Raw genomic sequence first — 22353 nt, 5'->3', positions numbered from 1 at the left:
AAAAATTGGTACGCGTATTTATCTTTAAGATAGAAATCTAATGCATCCACTGCAAATTTCTAGTACCGATCATAGGCGTCCGTTTTGGGTAGGGCAACGGTTATTTTATCGTATAACTTTTTTATCTTTAACTTTTATGCATTTCTGATACTGGATTATTAAATTGGGAAGTATTTTAGTACTAAAAGGTACTCTTGTTTTAAATCGGTAGGATACACCGTTTTCTAGAAAAATCGATTTGAAAACTTTTCGCTTTTTGAATTAAGAAAAAAAATTTCAAAAAAAAACTGTTTAGAAAGACGAAAACTGGTACATTTATTTATATACCAGAGATAAATCGATTTCATTAATTGCGAATTTCTAATACTGGTCATAGGCGTCCGTTTTGGGTAGGTCAACAGTTATTTTATAGCATAACTTTTTTGTCTTGGATTTTTGAGCATTTTTGACACTAGATTATTAAATTATGAGGTATTCGAGTACTAAAAGTTACTCTTACTTCATGTTGGTAAAACACTTCATTTTTTGTTGAAAAGTTCTTTCAATTGTTTTTCAAATTCCAAGAACGAAAACCTTTCAAATCGATTTTTCTAGAAAACGGTGTGTCCTACCGACTTAAATCAAGAATACCTTTTAGTACTATAATACCTCACAATTTAATAATCCGGAGTCAAAAATGCATAACAGTTAAGGACAAAAAAGTTATGCGATAAAATACTCGTTGCTCTACCCAAAACGCACGCCTATGACCGGTACTAGAAATTTGCAATGGATGAAATCGATTCATCTCTGAAAAGTAAATATGCATACCAATTTTTGTTTTTCTAAATAGAAGCGTTCTGGAGGTATTTAAGAAAAACTAATTTCATGACGCCATCTTCAAAGAGCTCTAGCTCCCTTAAGAAGCATTTTCGGACTAGGTGAATTAGGTTAAATAGTCTTAAAATTATCTGAGGAATCTCCTGTCTTCGTTTGTCGGTAGAGTTTCTGGACACTCTGTATAATTGATTTGTTTCATTGTAATGACGTGAATAAATGAAACAACCACTTAAAAAAAAAATAGTACTAGAAAACGACTACTGAGCACACAGTACAGTATTATAGGAGATATGCCTAGAAATGATAAACGTCGTAAGAGAACGTTGCTCCTATATTTATTTAATATTTTTGTTACTTTTTTATCAATATAAAGTTTCAGATTTGTACGGCACTAACTTTTTATAAATTATTGCATTAAGTAAGTACAAATGAACTATCTAAATGCCGTATAAAAAAAATATCGTCATAAAGTTCACCTTACATTTCGTTATATGGATTTTTCTTATATTTCATTCTGTGGATTTTTCCTTGAGCTTTTTTTTCCTACAAACCTTTGAACCAACGAAAATGTACGGCATGTAAAATAATGTTATCTATGCATAAAATACTTTCAAAATAAATTAATTTTATGTTGTTTCAAATCACCCCCCGGACTACGGAAAGAGAGGGGATTGCATCCCTCAATTTTTTCCCGTTCTCGCATGATTTTTGTACGGCGTTGCGGAATAATGGATTAGAAGTTGTATTGAAACAGTATGAAACTGATGCCGTACAGAATGAAATGACCAAATTTACCCTGGAAATTTTCAGAAAATCAAAAAAAATTACCAACTTTGTGGCTCACCATTTTTTACGGCACTGGGCGCTTTCTTATTATTTTTCAACGATTTATTGATGGTAAAAATGCCGTACAAAAATATATGACTAAAATGTATCCACTCTACCTGCACTTTTGAATTCTCATCAGCACTCAGTTGGACTGCTTACAAGTGACGGCATAGTGCTGAATCTTAATATTTTATGCTCTTATATCGTGCTATATACATCATCTGCTGGTTCATATGACCCATCCATTTTTGGACATGGGCCTGTAGTCTATGAGTTACAGGGTGGTTTATCTAAAAATTTAAAAATTATTTTTGCACAGAATTTTAAAACTATTCGACGTATCCTTTTCATACTTGGCAGAAAGTGCGACTACTATACACTGTTATACGACTAATTAAGCGTTTATAGCTACTACCAGAGGCGTACGACAGGGGATAGTGAATAATTGACCCTTCTCAAATTCTACGCCACTGGAGGAATTACTATTTTAGTGCCATTTTTAGATTCTCCAATACTTTTTACGTACATAATATACTCTTCATGGGAAACGAAAAAGTCATTCATGATGAACAGAACAATTTTATTTAAATGAAAAACAGGTGATATTTCATGACAAATGACTTGTTATATACAGGGTGTCCCAAAAGTAGCGGAAAGGTCGAATAATTCGCGAAATGAACATCGGACCGAAAAACTGAAAAATCCCCACTTCAACCCCTGGGTGTGGAGCGGAGGGTAACTTTAAAATCTTAAATGGAACCCCTAATTTTTGTCGCAAATTTGGATTTTCCTTGTAAAAATAAGCAAATTTTATTCGAGCCATTTTGCGAATTGTGGATAGAGAGCGCTATAATCGGAAAAAGCGATATATCGTGATACCATAGCAAAATTATAGAAACGGTCTAATATCGCGAGAAATATACTTCCAAATGAAAAACTAAAAAACACGTGTTTAATATTTTTCAAAAATCTATAGAATGATACCAAACAGGATTTTTCATTCCACAGTCGGGAGGTGGGGGTGAGAGTTAACTTTAAAATCTTAAATAGGAACCCCCGTTTTTATTGCAGATTGAGTTTCCTCCTCAAAAAATAAGTAACATTTATTTGAAAGTTTTTTTAGAATTGTTGACGGATGGAGCTATTATCGGAAAATGCGATTTTTTTGCGCCATCTATCGATTCTAAAAGTGTTTGGAATATATGTGACTTATTTTTCATAAGGATTCTAAATCTGCAAAAAATAAAGGGAGCTCCTTTTTAAGATTTTAAAATAAAACTTGGTTCGACACATACTCATGGTTAGTCTACTCGCCAAAGTTGAAGGCAGGACTTTGCAAGCATTGTATTCTTTTCAAACGGGTTTTAAAGAGAGGCACAACTTTTGTGGTACCCATGACATTTCCATTTAAAAACTTGGTCTAGTATTTAAATGTATGAATAATTTCTCACAACAGGGTTCAAACTAGGTTTTTTAGGTGGTTTAAACTACAGTATAATCCGTCTAATATACTTACCGTTGCACGTCATCCACGTCATAGCCCGCGACGTCATATGATACCAACACGAAATATTTAGGCGGTAGGTGTGTTCTATTTTTGAATCATTTTTTCGAGTACACTGGAATTGCATATTGTATAGCTATATTATAGTTATATGTAATTAATGTTAATAACATATATTATATGTAATTAATATTTATATATAATATAATTAATTATATGTATGTATAACTAGACATATTTTATTATATACGCGTAGAAATAATATTTGAAGATTTCTATTAATGTTAATTTAGAGCAATACACAATAATATGTTTCATTTAATTTGTATAAATGGATTATAAAGCGTTTTTATGAAGCAAATTTTATTCGGAACACACTGTAACTGTAATCGAACGAAGGTGACATTTTGGCATAAATTGGTAACATGTATTTGACAGTTGCGATATTGACACTTCAGATTTGTCTTTATTCTTTACTATAAGTATTTGTTTTATTATATTTATTGTTTTTATTATTTACTTTAACGTAAGATTATAACTTAATTCTTATTTTCTATTTCTAATGTTTTTATTTATTTACATTGAATATTAATGTGTTTTGTTGTATAATCCACATCGCAGTAATTATGTGATCTATTTGATTTAAAATGGATTCAGGATTTTTTGTTATACTTTGGCAACTATGTCAATTTAGATCTCTGACGTAGATAATGACATGCAACGGTAAGTATATTAGACGGACTGTAGACTCCCTCAATAACGAGAACTGAAATGGTGAACTAATTATCTCGTTATAAGCGGATCTCGTTATATCAAAAAACAATAATATGATGACTTGTTTTGATGCCTCCTACATAGTTTATTAGGTGTCGATGGTCAACCTGAACAGTAAACAATGAGACTTCACCGTCATAAATTGTAAATTTCCTATAATATTCAATATCTGTCGATAAACAGGCAGAAGTTTATTACAGGTGGCCGAGTTTATTAGAGCACTGGCCTCGATAATAAGACAGATGTTGGGCATTTCTATGTACAGGCAGTTGGGGTATTTATTTATTTATGACCATTACAACGCTAAAAACAGGTAAAGACACGTATTCTTCGATTTCAATTTTCCTCGTTGTAACCCAATATGCCTCGTTATAGAGCGTTATAGTTTAATAGGAATTTCATGGGACACCTAATGTACCTCGTTATAAGCGAAACCTCGTTATATCCGTGTTCGTTATAGAGAGAGTCTACTGTATATATTGTCATCCGAAATATACAAAATGTAATGTGCAACATCTTCACGTTTGGCCCCCCTAAAAATTTTTATATGGGCGCCATTGTCTGCCTTGCACCTTCGTTTTATTTCTCTATCGAGGTTTCTTAAACTAGCTTTTTCCCTTTCACTATGCACGCCACTTTGACAAAAATTTCTTCTATTCTCAATGATTTGAAAGGTTTCATCTGTTATCCAGTGTTTCCGTTTCACAGGATTATTTATCTTTGGATGATCATTTGGTGTCGTTACACAATGGGTGCGTTCGGACGACCACAGCGGCTGGACAGCTGAGCCAGCAGTAGCTGTCAGACGTCACCGCTGGAAGTCAGCCGCTGAGAGATTTACTAAGCTTTCCCTATCACGGCTGGATACAACCACTCAGCCGATTTCTGCTGACAGCCAGCCGCTATGGTCGTCCGAACGCACCCAATGTTTAAAAGTCTCCCATATTTCTTGTAATGTTCAGTTACGAATAGAGGGCATTATTTTATGTACTTCCTGGATATATACTTCGTCGCCCTCCTTTCTTAGTTCTATCCTATTTGTCTCTTTTCGTTTGTTGGGCGCTTTAAGTTTAAGCTTTATTTTAGCTACGAGTAGAATATGATCGGATCCGCATATCGCCCCTGGATATGATCTGACTGTTTGAATTGACGATCTCCAGCGAATATTGGTAGGGATGTAATCTACTTGATTTCTAGACCTATCTCCAGGACTTTTCCAAGTATAAAGTCGACGTACATGGTATTTGAATCGAGTATTCATGATAGAATAATAATTGTTTGTGGTAGCAAACTCGATTAAACAGTCACCTCTTTCGTTTCTCTGGCCTATACCGAACTTCCATCCATCCAATAGCACTACAGCCCAAATCGAGCCTTGGCCTCCTTCAATAAGCTTCTTCAATCATTTCGATTTACCGCTGTTCTTTTCCATGAACGCGTTCCCAGAAAGTTCCTGGCATCCTCATTGACTTCGTCTTCCCATCTCTTTTTAGGTCTTCCAACAGGTCTTCTTTCCTGCATTCTTGCATTCAGCAATTTTCTGGGGATTCTATTCTCATGCATGCGGACCACGTGCCCTGCCCACCGTAATCTCTGCGGTTTAGTGTGTTGTGCTAGAGTTGGTTCGCTATATTGCTCGTATATTTCTCTATTATACCTAATTCGCCAGTTGTTATTTTCACTTATTGGGCCCAGTATCCTACGTAATACTTTTCTTTCAAACACATCTAATGCATTGGCAGATTTCTGTGTCACCACCCATGTTTCGCAGCCATAACTTACTATGAGCCTGATTATTGTTTTATATACCCGGAGTTTTGTTTTCCGGTGTACGTCTCGCGATTTGAATATGTGGCCCATCGCGAAATAGGCTTTATTTGCCAGCACAAGCCTTCTATTTATTTCCGGTTCTTCTTCATTGCTTGCAACCAGATCCATTCCTAGGTACGTGAATCTATTCACATGTTCTATATCGTCAATAAAGTGTTGTTGCGCCGGTCTATTTGATCTGGTTTGTATGAGTAGTTTTGTTTTATTTGTGTTTATTGCTAGCCCTACTGCTTCTGCACTCTGTTTCAACTCAACGTAGGTTTCTTCCGCTGCATTCATTGTTCTGCTCATTATGTTTATATCATCCGCATATGCTGCTAATTGGGTAGATTTGTTTGTAAGTATGTTATTTCCGCTTACCGTCAACCGTCTAATTACATATTCAAGAACAAGATTAAAAAGCGTTGGAGCCAGTCCGTCGCCTTGTTTCAGTCCTTGCGTTATCGTAAACGCATTAGTGATCTGTCCTTGAATACATACTTGTGCTTCTGTTTCTGTCATTGTCATTTGCACTAGTCGTATTAATTTTGATGGTATGCCAAATTCTTCCAATATATTAGGTAGAATTGTTCTATCTATTGAATCATAGGCTTGTTTAAAATCTACAAAGAGATTGTAAACGTCCATGTCATATTCCCATGCTTTGGCTAGTATTGGTTTAACTGTAAATAGTTGGTCAATGGTAGATCTATTTTGCCTAAACCCTGCTTGATATTCCCCGATGATTTTTTCCGTGAGAGGTTGAAGTCTTCGATTAATGATGTTTGTGAATATTTTGTATCTCTAACAAAGTAAAGAAATGCCTCTATAATTCTGACACAACAGTTTGTCTCCTTTTTTATGAATAGGGCAGATTATACTTTTCTTCCATTGTTGGGGGATTTCTTCTTCTATCCATATCTTTCGTATTAGCTGATACATCTGTTGTGTCAAATTCCTTCCTCCTTGCTTGAGTAGTTCTGCCGGTATTTTATCTATTCCCGGTGCTTTATGGCTTTTTTGTATGTGGATTGCCGTTTGGACCTCCTCTAGCGTTGGGGGTCTAGTTAATTCATTTTCTTCTCCATCTTCCCCCAGCTCTTGTTGTTGTACCTCCTGCCATGCCTGCTGCTGCCTCTGTTGTTGTAATGGTGGTTGTGCCCCTTTGTTTAATACTTCCTTAAAATATGTCATCCAGGTTATCTTAATTTCGTCCATATCGCTAATGATTTCACCCTTCTTATTTTTGCAGAGGCTAGTCTTCGGTTTGTATCCCTGTCTTAAATGTTTAATAAGTTGGTATGCACTACGTGGTTCGTTTTCCTTAAACTCTATGTTTAGTATCCGTTGGTTTTCGTACTTTCTCTTTTTCTGCCTGCACAGTTTATCTGCTTTTCGTCTTTTGTTCTCAAATTCTGTTTTTCTCTCTCTAGTACGTCTGAGTATGTAATTCGTATGTGCTTCATTTTTTTCCTGTACAGCTTGTTTGCATTCTTCATCGAACCATGTTTCTTCTCTCCGTTGTGTCTTTGTTCCTATGACTTCTTTCGCTGTGTTTAGTATGATACTGCTTATGGTGTTCCATTGATTTTCTATTATGGAGTCTGTTCTGTTTTCTTCTAGTAATTTTTCATCCACTGTTCTCTCAAATCTTTCTTGTACCTCAGGGACTTTTAGGTTATCTAAGTTAAGTTTTTCTTGTTTTGGATATTTTTCCTTTACCTGTCGACTGATTTTGCATCTAAACCGTGTCTGCACTAGTAGATGGTCTGAGTCACAGCTTGCGCCACATCTGCTTTTTACATCTAATATACTCGTCGCCATTCTTTTTTCAGTCAGTATATGGTCTATTTGATTTATTGTGTTTCCGTCAGGTAATATCCAAGTGCCCTTATGTATGTCCCGATGTGGGAAGCATGTCGAACTGATAATCATATTCTTTCCAGCTGCGAAATCTATTAGAAACTGGCCATTCTCATTTGTGTCTCTATGCAAACTATGTTTCCCTATTACCCCTATGTACTCTTCTTCTTTTCCGATCTTGGCGTTTGTGTCGCCTATCACCATTTTAATGTCGTTTCTTGGTATTGAGTCATTCGGTCTTCCCCAGTACATTCTTTATGTCGTCATTCTGTGTAGTGTTGCCAACTATTGCATTGAAGTCGCCACATATTAAAGTAAGCTCTTTATTTGGTATGTTGGCGATTGTCGTTTCCAGTTTTTCGTAGAACTTCTTGATCTTTATGTCATCTGATGTGCTGGTTGGTGCATAAACTTGTATGATATTAAGTTTATATGGTTTGCCTTCCAGTTTAAGGAGAACTATCCTATCGCTCACAGCTTTAAATTCGACGACAGACTTTTTTAATCTTGGTGAGACCAGAATGGCAACACCTGTATAGTTCTGGGTCTCAGCGCCAGACAAGTAAGTATAATTATTGCCATTATGTGTTCTGAAATGGCCCTCTCCTAACCAATAAGTTTCAGCTAGTCCAGAGATTTCTATAATGCCTCTTGCTAGCTCGTTTTCAATAATTGCTAGCTTACCTGTGATCATCTTTAACCCTTGTACGTTCCATGTACCGACTTTCAATATCTGTCTGAGTTTCAGTTTTTCTTTTTGTACTTAGACCAGTAGCTGAATTTCCACAAGATGCCTGGTCATTAAAATTTGCGTGGCCGGTGGCCAATTTTGCACTACTTGACCCGGACTCAAGGTAGCGCTGGTCGTCAACCGGGCTGCGTGACAACATCCGAGGCATTTCATTCGACGACATCACGCATAACTTTCCTGGGAATGATTATGCAATGGTTTCCCCTGCCCTATTGCATCTCAGTATCACAACCTTTCTGCTGGTACAGCTCCGCTTGTGAAAACCTAATGATAAGCCGGTTCAGGATAATTTCCTATACGCCTTAACTTGGTACTGGCGGTCGCTGCTGCCCTCCGTCAGGAACGTTTATCGACCTTCCGGTCACAGTTTAAGGAATTTAGGAGTGTGTGAATGGTGAGAGGCGCAAGTTACGCAGTTTGTGTGTAGGGTGCGCGACATATATATGCCACAAACACCCCTCGCGCAAAATGGACCCCATCCACTCAAACACGGTCAAAAGGACTCATCCAACACTCGGGGTGTGGTTGAGATAGGTTTTAGGTAAATAGGTAGGTAGGTAAAGGACGAGATGGAATTTTAAGTAGGGACAACGGTCAGTTGCTCCTGCAGTCGCTTCTTACGGCAAGGAGGAGATCCTGTGGCTGTATTCTACTTAGTGGCCCGCATCCCACACGGGGTTTAATATAATGAACCTGTATAATATAATTTGTTTAAAATAATAAATACAAAATTATTGTTCGGGATATAAAAAAATAAAATGACGTTAATTAAGCATCATTCAATGTTTAACTATAGCCAAAGGAACCGGACAGACTGCAAGACTTGTCGCATTAGGCTTTTACAAGACTAGATTACATTGCTAACTATTTTAGCTAGTAATAATATTTAGGCTAATTTTTTTTAGAATAATTTTACCGGACATAATACAGATGGTTTCGACGTATCAGCCGCTTCAAATCTCATTATAGAAGATAGCACAGTAATTAACCAGGATGACTGTATTGCTATCCGTCACGGATATAATATCCTTGTAAGAAATATGTACTGTGCTGGTGGCCATGGTCTTAGTCTATCTGCAGGTTTCAGTTACACTACGTTCCAAGAAAATACTATTACCAACGTTGTTATAAAAGATTCTGTTATTGCTAGATCTGCAAATGGCATTCACGTGAAAACTCATGCCGACGCATATAATGGGAGGATTCAAAACGTAACGTATGAAAATATCTTTATGTCAGGTAAGAAAGATATAGTTAATATAACCAACACACAAAAAGTATAAAATTTTTACATATTATATTTGGTATAGGTCTGGATCCCGTGTATGAAAAAAAGTTGATTAATAGCAAGCTGAAAATTTGTTAATAGCTTAAGGGTGTCTATTCGGACAAACTTTGATATATGGGAACAATGGAACAGAGGCAGTTTTAATTGTGGAACAGGTTAAAAATTTGGAACGGTCAGACTACGAAAACGGCACAATGTGTGTTTACATGAATACATGTCATGTATTTTATCCGACAGAACAGACTTAAACTCTCCGAACAGAGATTAAACTCTCATGCAAAAATCAGACAGCTATTTATCACCAAATGGACGTTCTAATGAGTGGAACATGTAGAATATGTCAAATGACAGGAATTATGACAGGAATTATGACAGGTGATAAATAGAAGTCTAATTTTTGCATGAGAGTTTAATCTCTGTTCGGAGAGTTTAAGTCTGTTCTGTCGGACAAAATAAATCTGCCGTTTCCGTGGCATGACCGTTCCAAATTTTTAACCTGTTCCACAATTAAAACTGCCCCTGTTACAGTGTTCCCATATATCAAAGTTTATCCGACTAGACACAAATTAAGCTATTAACAAATTTTCAGCTTGCTATTAATCAACTTTTTTTCATACGCGGGATCCAACCCTAGTACTCTTCTTTGGGAAAATTAAGCCTTTTTCTTTTTAATATCCTTCAATTTTATTAACACGTTTCCGCCGTTACCAGATACACGGGTCCGGTACTGAAATTTTAAAACCTTGCGGTAGCGCTGCTAAAATAAATAGCTATTTATGAACTAAATATTATTATTAGCCTAATAAAATAAAAAAAAAATCAAAATGTAATTCCGTACAGGTTGGAATAAATTTGATATCAAAGTTTAGGTGAATAAAAAAGATATTTTCAAGAAAGTATCCAAATCATATAAGGGGATGATTGTTTAAATAATTAAAAAGGGGCCATTTTTGCACAATACTTACTTTTTTAATTGCTGAGGTAATTTACATTTTAATGGAGATCTTTATGGTTTTTTTCTACAAAGCTGAAGGACAAATCTTTCACCTAAGGCTTAATAAATTAAATTTGACCCCCTATTTATTTAAATATTTATATATAAAATTTAAAAATCAAATTTGCAAAAAAATATTTTTTGTGTTTTAAATAAGCACTATAAATTTATTTTATTTAACAGGACAAGCTGCGCTATGTTACCAGTATTAAGAAAAAATAAATTGGTTAAAAAATATTTAAGAATTTGAGATATTTAATTTGTTTATCAATTGTTACTATATTTTCAATTGCAAAAACGCGGTTGTTACCAAAAGAATATAAACCTGCATAGAATCTCACTACTTTTATTTTTATGTATGATTTCGATAAATGTATTGATAAATTCAAATTTCAATTTAACTCCCCTCTAAAATGACATTTGAAAATTGTTCTAATTTGTTTAGAATTTGTTTCTTTAATAACGTCGCAGGGATTAAACATTTTAAAATGCTGTTCCGATAATCGGGTTCCTGGAAATTTTTCACTAATTAACAAAATTTTTTTGTCGTTTTTTTTTCTTATTTCTTCCTTATAGTAAAATATATAGTTTTGCTTGTAGAGGGGGTTTCCTTAAGAATATCCAATCTCTGAGTTGTCGATTCTAGACCTCAAAATATTAAGGTTTAACCAAAATCACTAAAGCAAAATATGGCTCCTTATTGAGTTACAGGCTGTTTTATTTAAAAATTTAAAAACTATTTTTGCTCAGTATTTTAAAACTATTCGACATATCCTTTTCATACTTGGTAGAAAGTGTAGGTACTATACACCCTATGAAATTATGTTAAATACAGGTTTCCGGCTATTACCAGAGGCGTACGACAGGCGGACAGGGGAAAGCAAATGGTTGACCCTTCCCAAATTCTACGTCACTGGTGAAATTGCCATTTTAGCACAATTTTTAAATTCTCCAATACTGTTTATGTGAATAACATCCTCTATACTCATAACGATAAAGTCATTTGTTTTCGAGATATTTGAAGTTAAACATGTAACGGAACAGTTATTTAGTTATTTTGATTAATATATTGTGCCGCTTAATTTTTAGTTTCAAATATCTCCAAAACTAATGATTTTATCGTTAAGAATTAGTCCAGAAAGCCACTGCGCATCCGCTAGGAAAAATATTCTAATTCTGATTTTTTGCACAATCTTACTCAAAAAGGACTCCTTTTAACAAATTTGCATGTTGCCAGGACCAAAAGGTGGTCAAAAATTTTTTAAACGTTTTTTTTGTTTTTTTCCTAAAATTATTTTTTTTGCATGGAAAAAAGTTTTGTTAGGTTTTTTGGATCATTCCAAACAGAAAAGGTCTTTAGTGACTTTTCTCTAAAAATGACAGTTTTTGACATATAAGCGATTAAAAATTGAAAAATTGCGAAATCGGCCATTTTTAACCCTCAAAAACTATATGAAAAACTGAAAATTTGAATGTTACCAAGGTAGATAGATATTCTTTAAACATCGATTGATGAAATCCCGAAGAGTTTTTTGCAAAACAATATTCAAAACTCCTTTGTTTTTTAATTACTAATCAAGCGTGCGCGACACTATTTTCCACCGACAGTATGGTGCAAATGAAAGGAATAAATTCGTTATTTCGTAAACCGGCGACTTTAAGGAAAAATCCCGAAACAAGTCGATTTTTATTTTTAAGTTATGATATTGTGGCGTATATGGTATACTAGTGACGTCATCCGTCTGGGCATGATGACGTAATCGATGATTTTTTTAAATGAAAATAGGGGTTGTGTGGTAGCTCATTTGAAAGGTTCTGCAATTCTCTATTCAGTAATGTAAACATTTACATAATTATTTATACAGGGTGTCCTCCTACTTCTTTTTTTGTCAAATAATTTAATTTAGTAAAAAAATTTGGGACACCCTGTATAAATAATTATGTAAATGTTTATATTACTGAATAGAGAATTGAAGAACCTTTCAAATGAGCTAGCACACGACCCCTATTCTCATTTAAAAAAATCATTGATTACGTCATCACGTCCAGATGGATGACGTCACTAGTATACCATATATGCCACAATATCATAACTTAAAAATAAAAATCGACCTGTTTCGTGATTTTTCCTTAAAGTCGCCGGTTTACGAAATCACGAATTTATTCCTTTCGTTTGCACCATACTGTCGAAGTGGAAAACAGTGTCGCGCACGCTTGATTAGCAATTAAAAAACAAAGGAGTTTTGAATATTGTATTGCAAAAAACTCTTCGGCATTTCATCAATCGATGTTTAAAGGATATCTACCTACCTTGGCAACATTCAAATTTTCAGTTTTTCACATAGTTTTTGAGGGTTAAAAATGGCCGATTTCGCAATTTTTCAATTTTTAATCGCTTATATGTCAAAAACTATCATTTTTAGAGAATAGTCACTAAAGACCTTTTCTGTTTGGAATGATCCAAAAAACCTAAAAAAACTTTTTTCCATGCAACAAAAATCATTTCAGGAAAAAAACAAAAGAAAAACGTTTAAAAAATTTTTGACCATCTTTTGGTCCTGGCAACATGGAAATTTGTTAAAAGGAGTCCTTTTTGAGTAAGATTGTGCAAAAAATCCGAATCAGAATATTTTTCCTAGCGGATGCGCAGTGGCTTTCTGGACTAAATGAATAATATACTACTCTAAAATTAAGCGGCACAAAACCTTAATCAAAATAAAATATCTGTGCCGTTACATGTTTAACTGCAAATATCTCGAAAACTAATGACTTTATTGTTACGAGTGAAAAGTAAGTTATTTACATTGGGAGTATGAGAGAATCTAAAAATTGCGCTAAAATGACAATTTCGCCAGTGACGTAGAATTTGGGAAGGGTCAACCATTTGCTTTCCCCTGTCCGCCTGTCGTACGCCTCTGGTAATAGCTGGAAACTTGTATTTAACATAATTTCATAGGGTGTATAGTACCTACACTTTCTACCAAGTATGAAAAGGATATGTCGAATAAATTTAAAATACTGAGCAAAAATAATTTTTAAATTTTTAAATAAAGCACTCTGTAACTCAATAAGGAGCCATATTTTATTGAAGTGATTTTGGTTAAATCTTAATATTTTGAGATCTAGAATCGACAACTCAGAGATTGGACATTCTTAATGAAACCCCCTCTATAAGTCAAACTATATCTTTTACTATAAGGAAAAAAATAAGAAGAAAAAATGACAAAAAAATTTTGTTAATTAGTGAAAAATTTCCAGGAACCGGATTATCGGAACAGTATTTCAAAATCTTTAATCCCCCTGACGTTATTAAAAAAAATAATTATAAAAAAATTACAACAATTTTCAAATGTCATTTTAGAATGGAGTTAAATTGAAATTTTAATTTATCAATACATTTATCGAAAACATACATAAACATAAAAGTAACGAGGTTTTACACAGTTTTATATTCTGTTGGTAACAAACGCGTTTTTGCAATTGAAAATATAGTAACATTTGATAATTAAATGAAATATCTCATAAATTATTAAATATTTTTTAACCAATTTTTTTTTGCTTAATACTGGTAATATAGCGAAAATTCCTATTAAATAAAATTATTTATAGTGCTTATTTAAACCGCAAAAAATACTTTTTTGCGAATTTGATTTTTAAAATTTATATATAAATATTTAAATAAATTGGGGGTCAAATTTGTAAGTCTTAGGTGAAAGATTTGTCCTTCAGCTTTGTAGAAAAAACCCTAAAGACCTTCATTAAAATGTAAATTAGCTCAGCAGTTAAAAAAGTACATATTGTGCAAAAATGACCCCTTTTTAATTATTTAAACAATGATCCCCTTATATGATTTTGATACTTTCTTGAAAATATCTTTTGTACTCACCTAAACTTTGATATAAAATTTGTTCCAACCTGTACGAATTTACATTTTGATTTACATGTAGTGTTATCTTATTTTACTAGACTATTGGGACCGTGCAAGTTCGGCAAAGCGACCCCTATTTCTACGCTCTATACTAAAATTCGCACTTTTAATTATATTGGCCAATTATATTAGTCCTGGTTATTGGATAATTGTCAAGGCCATAGTCCAAAAAAATAATAAGAAGAAAAAATAAGATTCAGGTTATGTTATGAAAACGTCAACAATTGTATGTAGTAAATAAAATTAGTTATTAAAATGCATTACTGCAAGCAAAATAAAATTAATTAAATTTACCTTTATATAATAATTGCATATCATATCAATATTGTGGAGCAATATATAATTTTTCTGCTTCATTGACAGAAGGTATGAAATATACGTCAATTTGACAATTTCAATTGACAATATGAATTATTTAAGATAGTTGCAATATTTCTCCGCGACTCGCGCAGGGTTTTTCTCGTTTCCCCTTCCAAGTACTTGCACTCCGCGAATATACACAGTAACTTTTATGTATGGAACGCCTCAATTATCGCAGAAACGGCTTGTATGATTTTTATGGGATTTAGTGAGTAAAGCGCTGGTTTCCTCGAAAGCGGCTCCGACAAACTGCGACCGTAGCACTGCGATGAATTACGTCAGATTACGGTGAAAAATTCAAGGTTCTTCACTGGGGCAATGGAATGTGCAAGCTCAGCAAGCGGTGGCTTCGAACGCATCCTTTAAAACCACCGCTATTATTTTGCATTGTACAGTTTTTTATCACGTCATTCATCGCAGTGTTACGGTCGCAGTTTGTCGGCACCGCTTTCGAGGAAACCAGCGCTTAAAGGCAAGCGTCCATAGGTCCGCATCGTACGCATCGGATTAACTTTTCATACTGCGTCCACTGTATCGGCAGCGATCGGATTGCCGATGCCACTACCTGCTAGGGTAGAAAAATTACTAAGGTATACTTTAAAATTGGTTGTTTATTTATTTATGGGTTGTTCATTAATTGGTTGTTTATTTAATTTAATAATTAATTTATGCATATTAACTACATTTATTAGTATGATATTTTAATGTATCTGTTTAGTAATAAAAAATCCAAAAAAACCTAAAATGTATAGTTCTTTTTTAAATATCTACAAAACGAAACATGCTAGGTACATATAAACTGATATTAAAAGAAAGCCTGTAATATTTACTACAAAATGCAATACTAATATACAATATACAGGGTGTACCACTTAAAAAAATATATATATTTGCAAATAGTGATCACATTGTATTTTATATTGATATACCATATATGGTTCTTTTCATGAGCATTTTTCAGTGCGTCACAATTTTTCGATTTCTCTCTACCGCATAAAATTGTATGTAACAGAAAAAACGCACGTCTCTAATTACATTTCGTCGGTGACATTTATAACATTTAATCTAGTTGTCAATAGATGGCGCTAATAATATAATATTAAATAATATTATATTATTTTATATAAAATAAATTAATCTGTACAATCTATAAGACTACACAAATCAAAGAAAATACCATTTTATAAATGCAATAAATAAAATTGATTTAAAAAAAATCTTTTTAAAATTAAAAAAAAATAATGTGTATTTAGCACGGACTAACCTTTTTTTCTATCATTTGTGACGCACTGAAAAATGCTCATATAAAGAACCATACCTATGTCAAAGATATTAAATTATTTAAAAATGACACTATACTGATAAAACTCTCATATGTCATTTTAAATATTTTGAAAATTATTAACTTTGGACCTATAAAACTTTACACAAACTCTACATGTTTTTAAAAAATAGATTCAAAAATTATTTGTAAACATTTTTTTATCGGCATAGTAATATTACAGCTTACACACCAATTCTCTCGGTAGACCGTAAGCTATAGCAGAAACACGATGGTAGACCGCATAATAGCACACCCATTTTTTTAAGCAATTATACATTTGAATATAAAGGAATACACAAAGCTGTTACAAAATTTGATTTAAATGGAAAATAGTAACTATATCAGTAAAAGTTTCTTTAAAGATTAATTAAGGTTGCCTTTCTGAAATCGGTTAAGAGCAAACAGTAGCGATCAACAGGTAGCAACAAACGCGTTCCAAGATTGCGGCTCTAATTTTGAATATTTTGTCGAGATATTTGGCACACATATTCGTAATATAATAAAGAATGGCGGTACAGAGCCCAATTTCAGAAATATGTTAGTATATGGAAATTACTCTATAACTAAACAGAATATTGAAAAAAGGAACCTGTACCGCCATTAAGAAAGACAAAAAATACACTTTCTTCAAATAAACTTTTTTATCCCGTGTCTAGATTTTGGGTCACATTGGAACTACTAAAAATCAATTTTTTTATAACAAGAAATCGAACGTCACTGACTTGGCAACATTTTGCTCCTATGTGTATAAAAATTATTGTTTTTGATAGTATAAACGTCACTGTCAGTGTCGAATTACCTACGCACTGTTGCCTCACTTTTGAAAGTTCGCAGAAATTTCGCAATCTTGGACCGCGTTTGTTGCTACCTGTTGATCGCTACTGTGTACTCTTAAATACTTTTTAGTTTTCAACTAATTGTAACACACTTTGGTTGCTTTTTCATTTTTTGTGAGGGATAATAAAATGTCTCGCATCAATTTTACACTTCTCTCAGAAACATCATTAACAAGTCTAATATTTTTTAAAAAGTTCATTGCTGTGATAGAAAAATGTGTTTGTTTCTTTTTAACGAGAATAATTTTCATAGTTAGATACTCAAGATATCTTGAAAAAGACTAATAAACATGAACAGTGAGTAATTTATGATATTTTAATCCCCATAATCAACTTATCATGGCCTGTAATATTTTTTTCTGAATATACCTATATATAAAATAACAGTTAAAACTTGTTTCATTACGGACAAGACGATCGTCAAAATGCAAATAGCCGTATATTAGCTCCCACTGGCCCAAGCGAAATTCCGTGGGGTGCGTCCACTGATCGGCATTTCGAATGATTCATCGGCACGTATCGCAAAAGTTGCCTCCCGAAGCAACCCTTCGGCATTTCCGATGGTGCGATCCATCGGAAACGGGTACGATGCGGGTCAGTGGACGCTTGCCTTAAGGGTCGTGTGATGCGGCCGATATTATACTGGTGCTATTTGCAATGTTGTCAGAATTTCCGTTTGCCCGGAAATCTAATAAATTTTTTTATTTCAAACCGGACACCCTGTATATTTTTTGCCCTTTGAAGTCCTCAAGAAATACTGATTATTTTTCATGTAATATTCCCTATACCTAATGCCGTAAATGTTTATTAAAAAGAATTCAAATAAATTTTAAAAATCGTGTAAGTTTTTTAAATTTTTTTCTATAGTTAATCGTTTCGTTTTCCAGTTATAAACAATTTAAAACTGAAAAAAAAAACGAAAAATGACGATAGTGTAGGCTCAAAAATACAAGTATAAAATGGTATCATAACAGAGGAAACGTATTAAATCCAGCAATAAATCAAATACATACACAACCCAGAATATATACACAACCCAGGATTCAGAATCAGTATGAAAGTTACGCTCAAGCTGCAGCAAATAATCAGAACAATAACGAAGATACAGCGAGTATACTTACCAAATTTCTAGAAGAGTTTAAAAATTTATTTAACCAGCTAATGCAACAAAACAGTATGGTGCTCAACATGATTTCCATGCTAGTAAATAAAGTAAACTAACAATGTCAAAGTTCATAAGAATTGCCCAATGGAATGCCAATGGCCTTCCTAATCATAAAGAAGATATAAAACTATTTCTGGAACAAAATTTCATTGACATACTACTAGTAAGTGAAACCCATTTTACAGACAGAACCTACTTCAAGATACCTAAGTATAAATTATATTACACAAATCACCCAGATGGTACAGCCCACGGAGGTTCAGCCATATTGATAAGAGAAACTATAAAACATTATGAAATGCTAAAATACGAAACAAATCACATTCAAGCAACATCGATAAAAATACAAACTCTTCCATATGATATAACTGTCACAGCAATTTATTGTCCGCCCAGGCATAGACTTACAAAAGAAGATCTTCTACCCTTTTTCGAAACTCTAGGGCCAAAATTTATAGCAGGTGGAGATTACAACTGTAAACATACGCTATGGGGTTCACGCCTAACAACCACCAAAGGCAGAGAGCTAGCAAAAGTTATCCAGGATAAAAGCTACTCATTCCTATCGACGGGATCACCGACATATTGGCCAACCGATCCAAATAAAACACCAGACCTATTGGATTTCTTTATTACAAACGGAATATCTCAATCATATACAGATGTAGTACCAAGTTTTGATTTATCATCAGATCATAGTCCCATAATTGTCACAATTAGCACAACGGTGATAATCAAAAAACCAACACCTCGACTGCATAACTTCAAAACAAACTGGGACACATACCGGCTAATCATAGAACAGGAAGTAAATCTACTAGTGAGATTGCAAACTCCCGAACAAATAGAAACAGAAACTAATAATCTAATCAACTTACTTCAAAATGCTGCCAAACAGTCTACCCCTCAACCTGGACAAAAAAAATTTTCAACCAACATTCCTCTTGAAATAAAAAGACTAGTAGCAGAAAAACGAAAAGCCAGATCAATTTGGCAAAGAACTCACAGACCAGACGACAGGACAGTTTATAATAACAAAACAAGAAACTTAAAAACAGCTCTAGAATAGATGAGAAACAACTCATTTGAAAACTATGTATCAAACCTTTCGCGTCAAGATAACTCTATCTGGAAACCAATCAAAAACAAAAATAAACCAATAAATACTTCACCTCCAATTCGGAAAAACACATTACCACCAGGACCATGGGCAAAAAGCAACAAAGAAAAAGCTGATTTATTTGCTGAACATCTAACTGAAGTCTTCAAGCCACACGACAATGACCAAGTACAAGAAGTAGAGCAGGAACTAGCCTTACCAATTAATCAACGAGAGCGACTAACTTTAATTACACCGAAGGAGATCAAAGATGAAATTAATCATTTGAATGAAAAGAAGGCACCAGGCACTGATCTCATAACAGCAACAATGCTAAAACAACTTCCTAAAAAAGGTATCATGAAGTTATTGTACATATTAAATGCAATCTTAAGACTTAAGTATTGGCCTATATCACTAAAAATTGCCCAAGTAATTATGATACCGAAACCTGGTAAAGCTTTAACGGATGTTTCATCATACCGCCCAATAAGTCTACTGCCAATAATGTCAAAACTTCTTGAAAAGCTGTTACTTAAAAGAATTATGAGCGACCTAGAATTCCAAAACTGGATCCCAGAACACCAATTTGGATTCCGGCAAGGTCATTCTACAGTGCAACAATGCCATCGCATATCAAATGTAATTAATAGAGCTTTGGACAATAAACAGTATTGCACAGCAGCCTTTCTGGACATTAGCCAAGCATTTGATAAGGTATGGCACCCAGGATTACTTTATAAAATCAAAAAATCCCTACCCAACAAATACTTTGACTTATTAAAATCATATCTAAATCACAGAGAATTTGAAACTAAAGTGGAGGATGAACTATCAAACCGTAACAAAATTCAATCAGGAGTCCCACAAGGTAGTATATTGGGTCCACTTCTTTATGTACTGTACACATCCGATTTACCAACCTCTCCACAAACCACCATTGGAACTTTCGCTGATGACACAGCAATATTTGCAACTGAAGAGGATCCAAGAGCTGCAGTATTAAAACTTCAAGAACACCTAGACCAAATTGGACAGTGGTTAAAGAAATGGAAGATAAAAGCTAACGAAACTAAGTCAACACATATAACTTTCACACTAAGGAAAGACCAATGCCCAAATATTAGCCTTAATCAAGTCAACATACCACAACAGAACATCGTCAAATACCTGGGGCTTCATCTTGATTCTAAATTAAACTGGAAACAACACATTTTAAAGAAGAAGAAACAAATTGAGTTGAGAGTGAAAGAAATAAATTGGCTTATAGGTAGAAAATCTCGACTCTCAATTGAGAACAAACTGCTGATTTATAAAACAGTCATCAAACCTATATGGACGTACGGTATAGAACTATGGAGTTGTGCCAGCAAATCAAACACAAAAATTATCCAAAGAACTCAATCAAAAATTCTACGCACCATCGCAAATGCCCCGTGGTACATTTCCAACCAAACCCTTCATACAGACCTAAACATCCCGTTAGTCAGCACAGTAATTCAAGAAAGAGCCAACAGACATCACGAGAAATTGGAAGACCACCCCAACCAATTAATATTACCATTACTGCAGCCACTAAACAACAGAAGATTGCGAAGATTATGGCCCATAGATCTTCGCTGAAACTGAGGTGAAACCGCTGGGTGATGTACCTCATAACGCCATTTTAGTGTACAATAATACATTGATATATGTTATTGTACTTGTTATCAAATTAGCTTATATAATATGTAATTATGATTGCTAATAAATGCTTACAAAAAAAAAAAAAAAAAAAAGTATAAAATATCATGTTTAAAATTGCGAAATGCCTAAATTCAATTTAAAACCTTCTTTTATCAACTCCAATAAGAATTTTTGGCATAGTTTATCCTAAATTATTTTTGTTTTAATTTATTAATTAAGCGCTTTTGAGAGGATGGGCGATCGGGCTGCATTAACAATTAAAAAACAATGTTGTAAAATGAAATTAGCCCAAATTACTCATGGGGAACTGATAAGATAAGATTAAATTTGATTAAAATAGTTTTTACTTATGTATCTAAGCCGTGATACTATAAAAAATTGATTTTTGTAATTTGTTTTAAAATTAAAAAAAAAATAACTGTAGCACCAACTCTGATATTACGGCATTTAGGTATAGGGAATAATACATGAAAAATAATCAGTATTTCTTAAGGACTTAAAAACGCAAATAATATATAGGGTGTTCCACTGAAATAAGAAAATTTATTACATTTCCAGAAAAACGGAAGATCTGAGAACAATGTAGATATTTACCACTGTAATATCTGCCGCATTAGAAGACCCTTACCCACCAAAATCTATAAAAATCGTGCAAGCCGTTTTCGAGATAATTAAGGAGTTCCCTATATAAAACTCAATCTATACATATAAGTACCGACAAAATCGTTTTCACAAAAAAAATTTTACGTTGTTAGATTTACCAGACCTTCGTATCCGGTAATTATTTTTAAAGTAAATATTGTAAATATACGTAATGGATTTTGGGAAGAGCTGTGACCTTGAAAATGTCACAAAGAATATAACTGAATATATCCCTTTTCTGACTCAGACTCTTTAAAGCCTTTTATAATATTTTAGAATCGAAAATATTTAGTTATATAATTAAATGATTGGATTTTGACAAGAGCTATGAATTATGCCGATTTAGTATTCAAGTTTGTGTGAAATTTTCAAGGTCATATCTTGTTCTTCCCAAAATACATTACCTATACAAATGTGTTTTTTTTTATTAAAATCTATAAAAGTGTCTCCGTACAGATGAAAAAATGTTTAAATGTGTAGTCGTGTCGCCAGGGGGGGTACAACGGCCTTTTTAATTCAGATGGACTTACCCAAGTTTTTTTCATGTATTTTGGCCCGTAGAACACGAATTTTTTGGGTAACAGTTGATCCGGATGTCGATAAGATTGTTATAAACAAAGAAGTTGAGGAATTACGTAACAGCGATTTCTCGCAAAACAAAACATTTTTTTGTATTTTTTGGG

The 22353-nt window shown here is 33.7% G+C and overlaps 1 protein-coding gene across 1 annotated transcript in view; it reads left to right on the top strand.

Annotated features, from left to right (window-relative positions):
• LOC114330767 (polygalacturonase) overlaps positions 1-22353 on the top strand; it is a 72630-nt gene that overhangs the window by 23889 nt on the left and 26388 nt on the right. The window contains exon 3 of the mRNA XM_028280179.2: positions 9254-9587. Coding sequence (XP_028135980.2) covers positions 9254-9587 — 334 coding nt within the window. The remainder of the gene's footprint in view (positions 1-9253; positions 9588-22353) is intronic.

This window comes from Diabrotica virgifera, chromosome 4 (genome assembly GCF_917563875.1).
Source record: "Diabrotica virgifera virgifera chromosome 4, PGI_DIABVI_V3a".
NCBI classification, from domain to species: domain Eukaryota; kingdom Metazoa; phylum Arthropoda; class Insecta; order Coleoptera; family Chrysomelidae; genus Diabrotica; species Diabrotica virgifera.
This window is presented reverse-complemented; position numbering and strand designations above follow the sequence as displayed.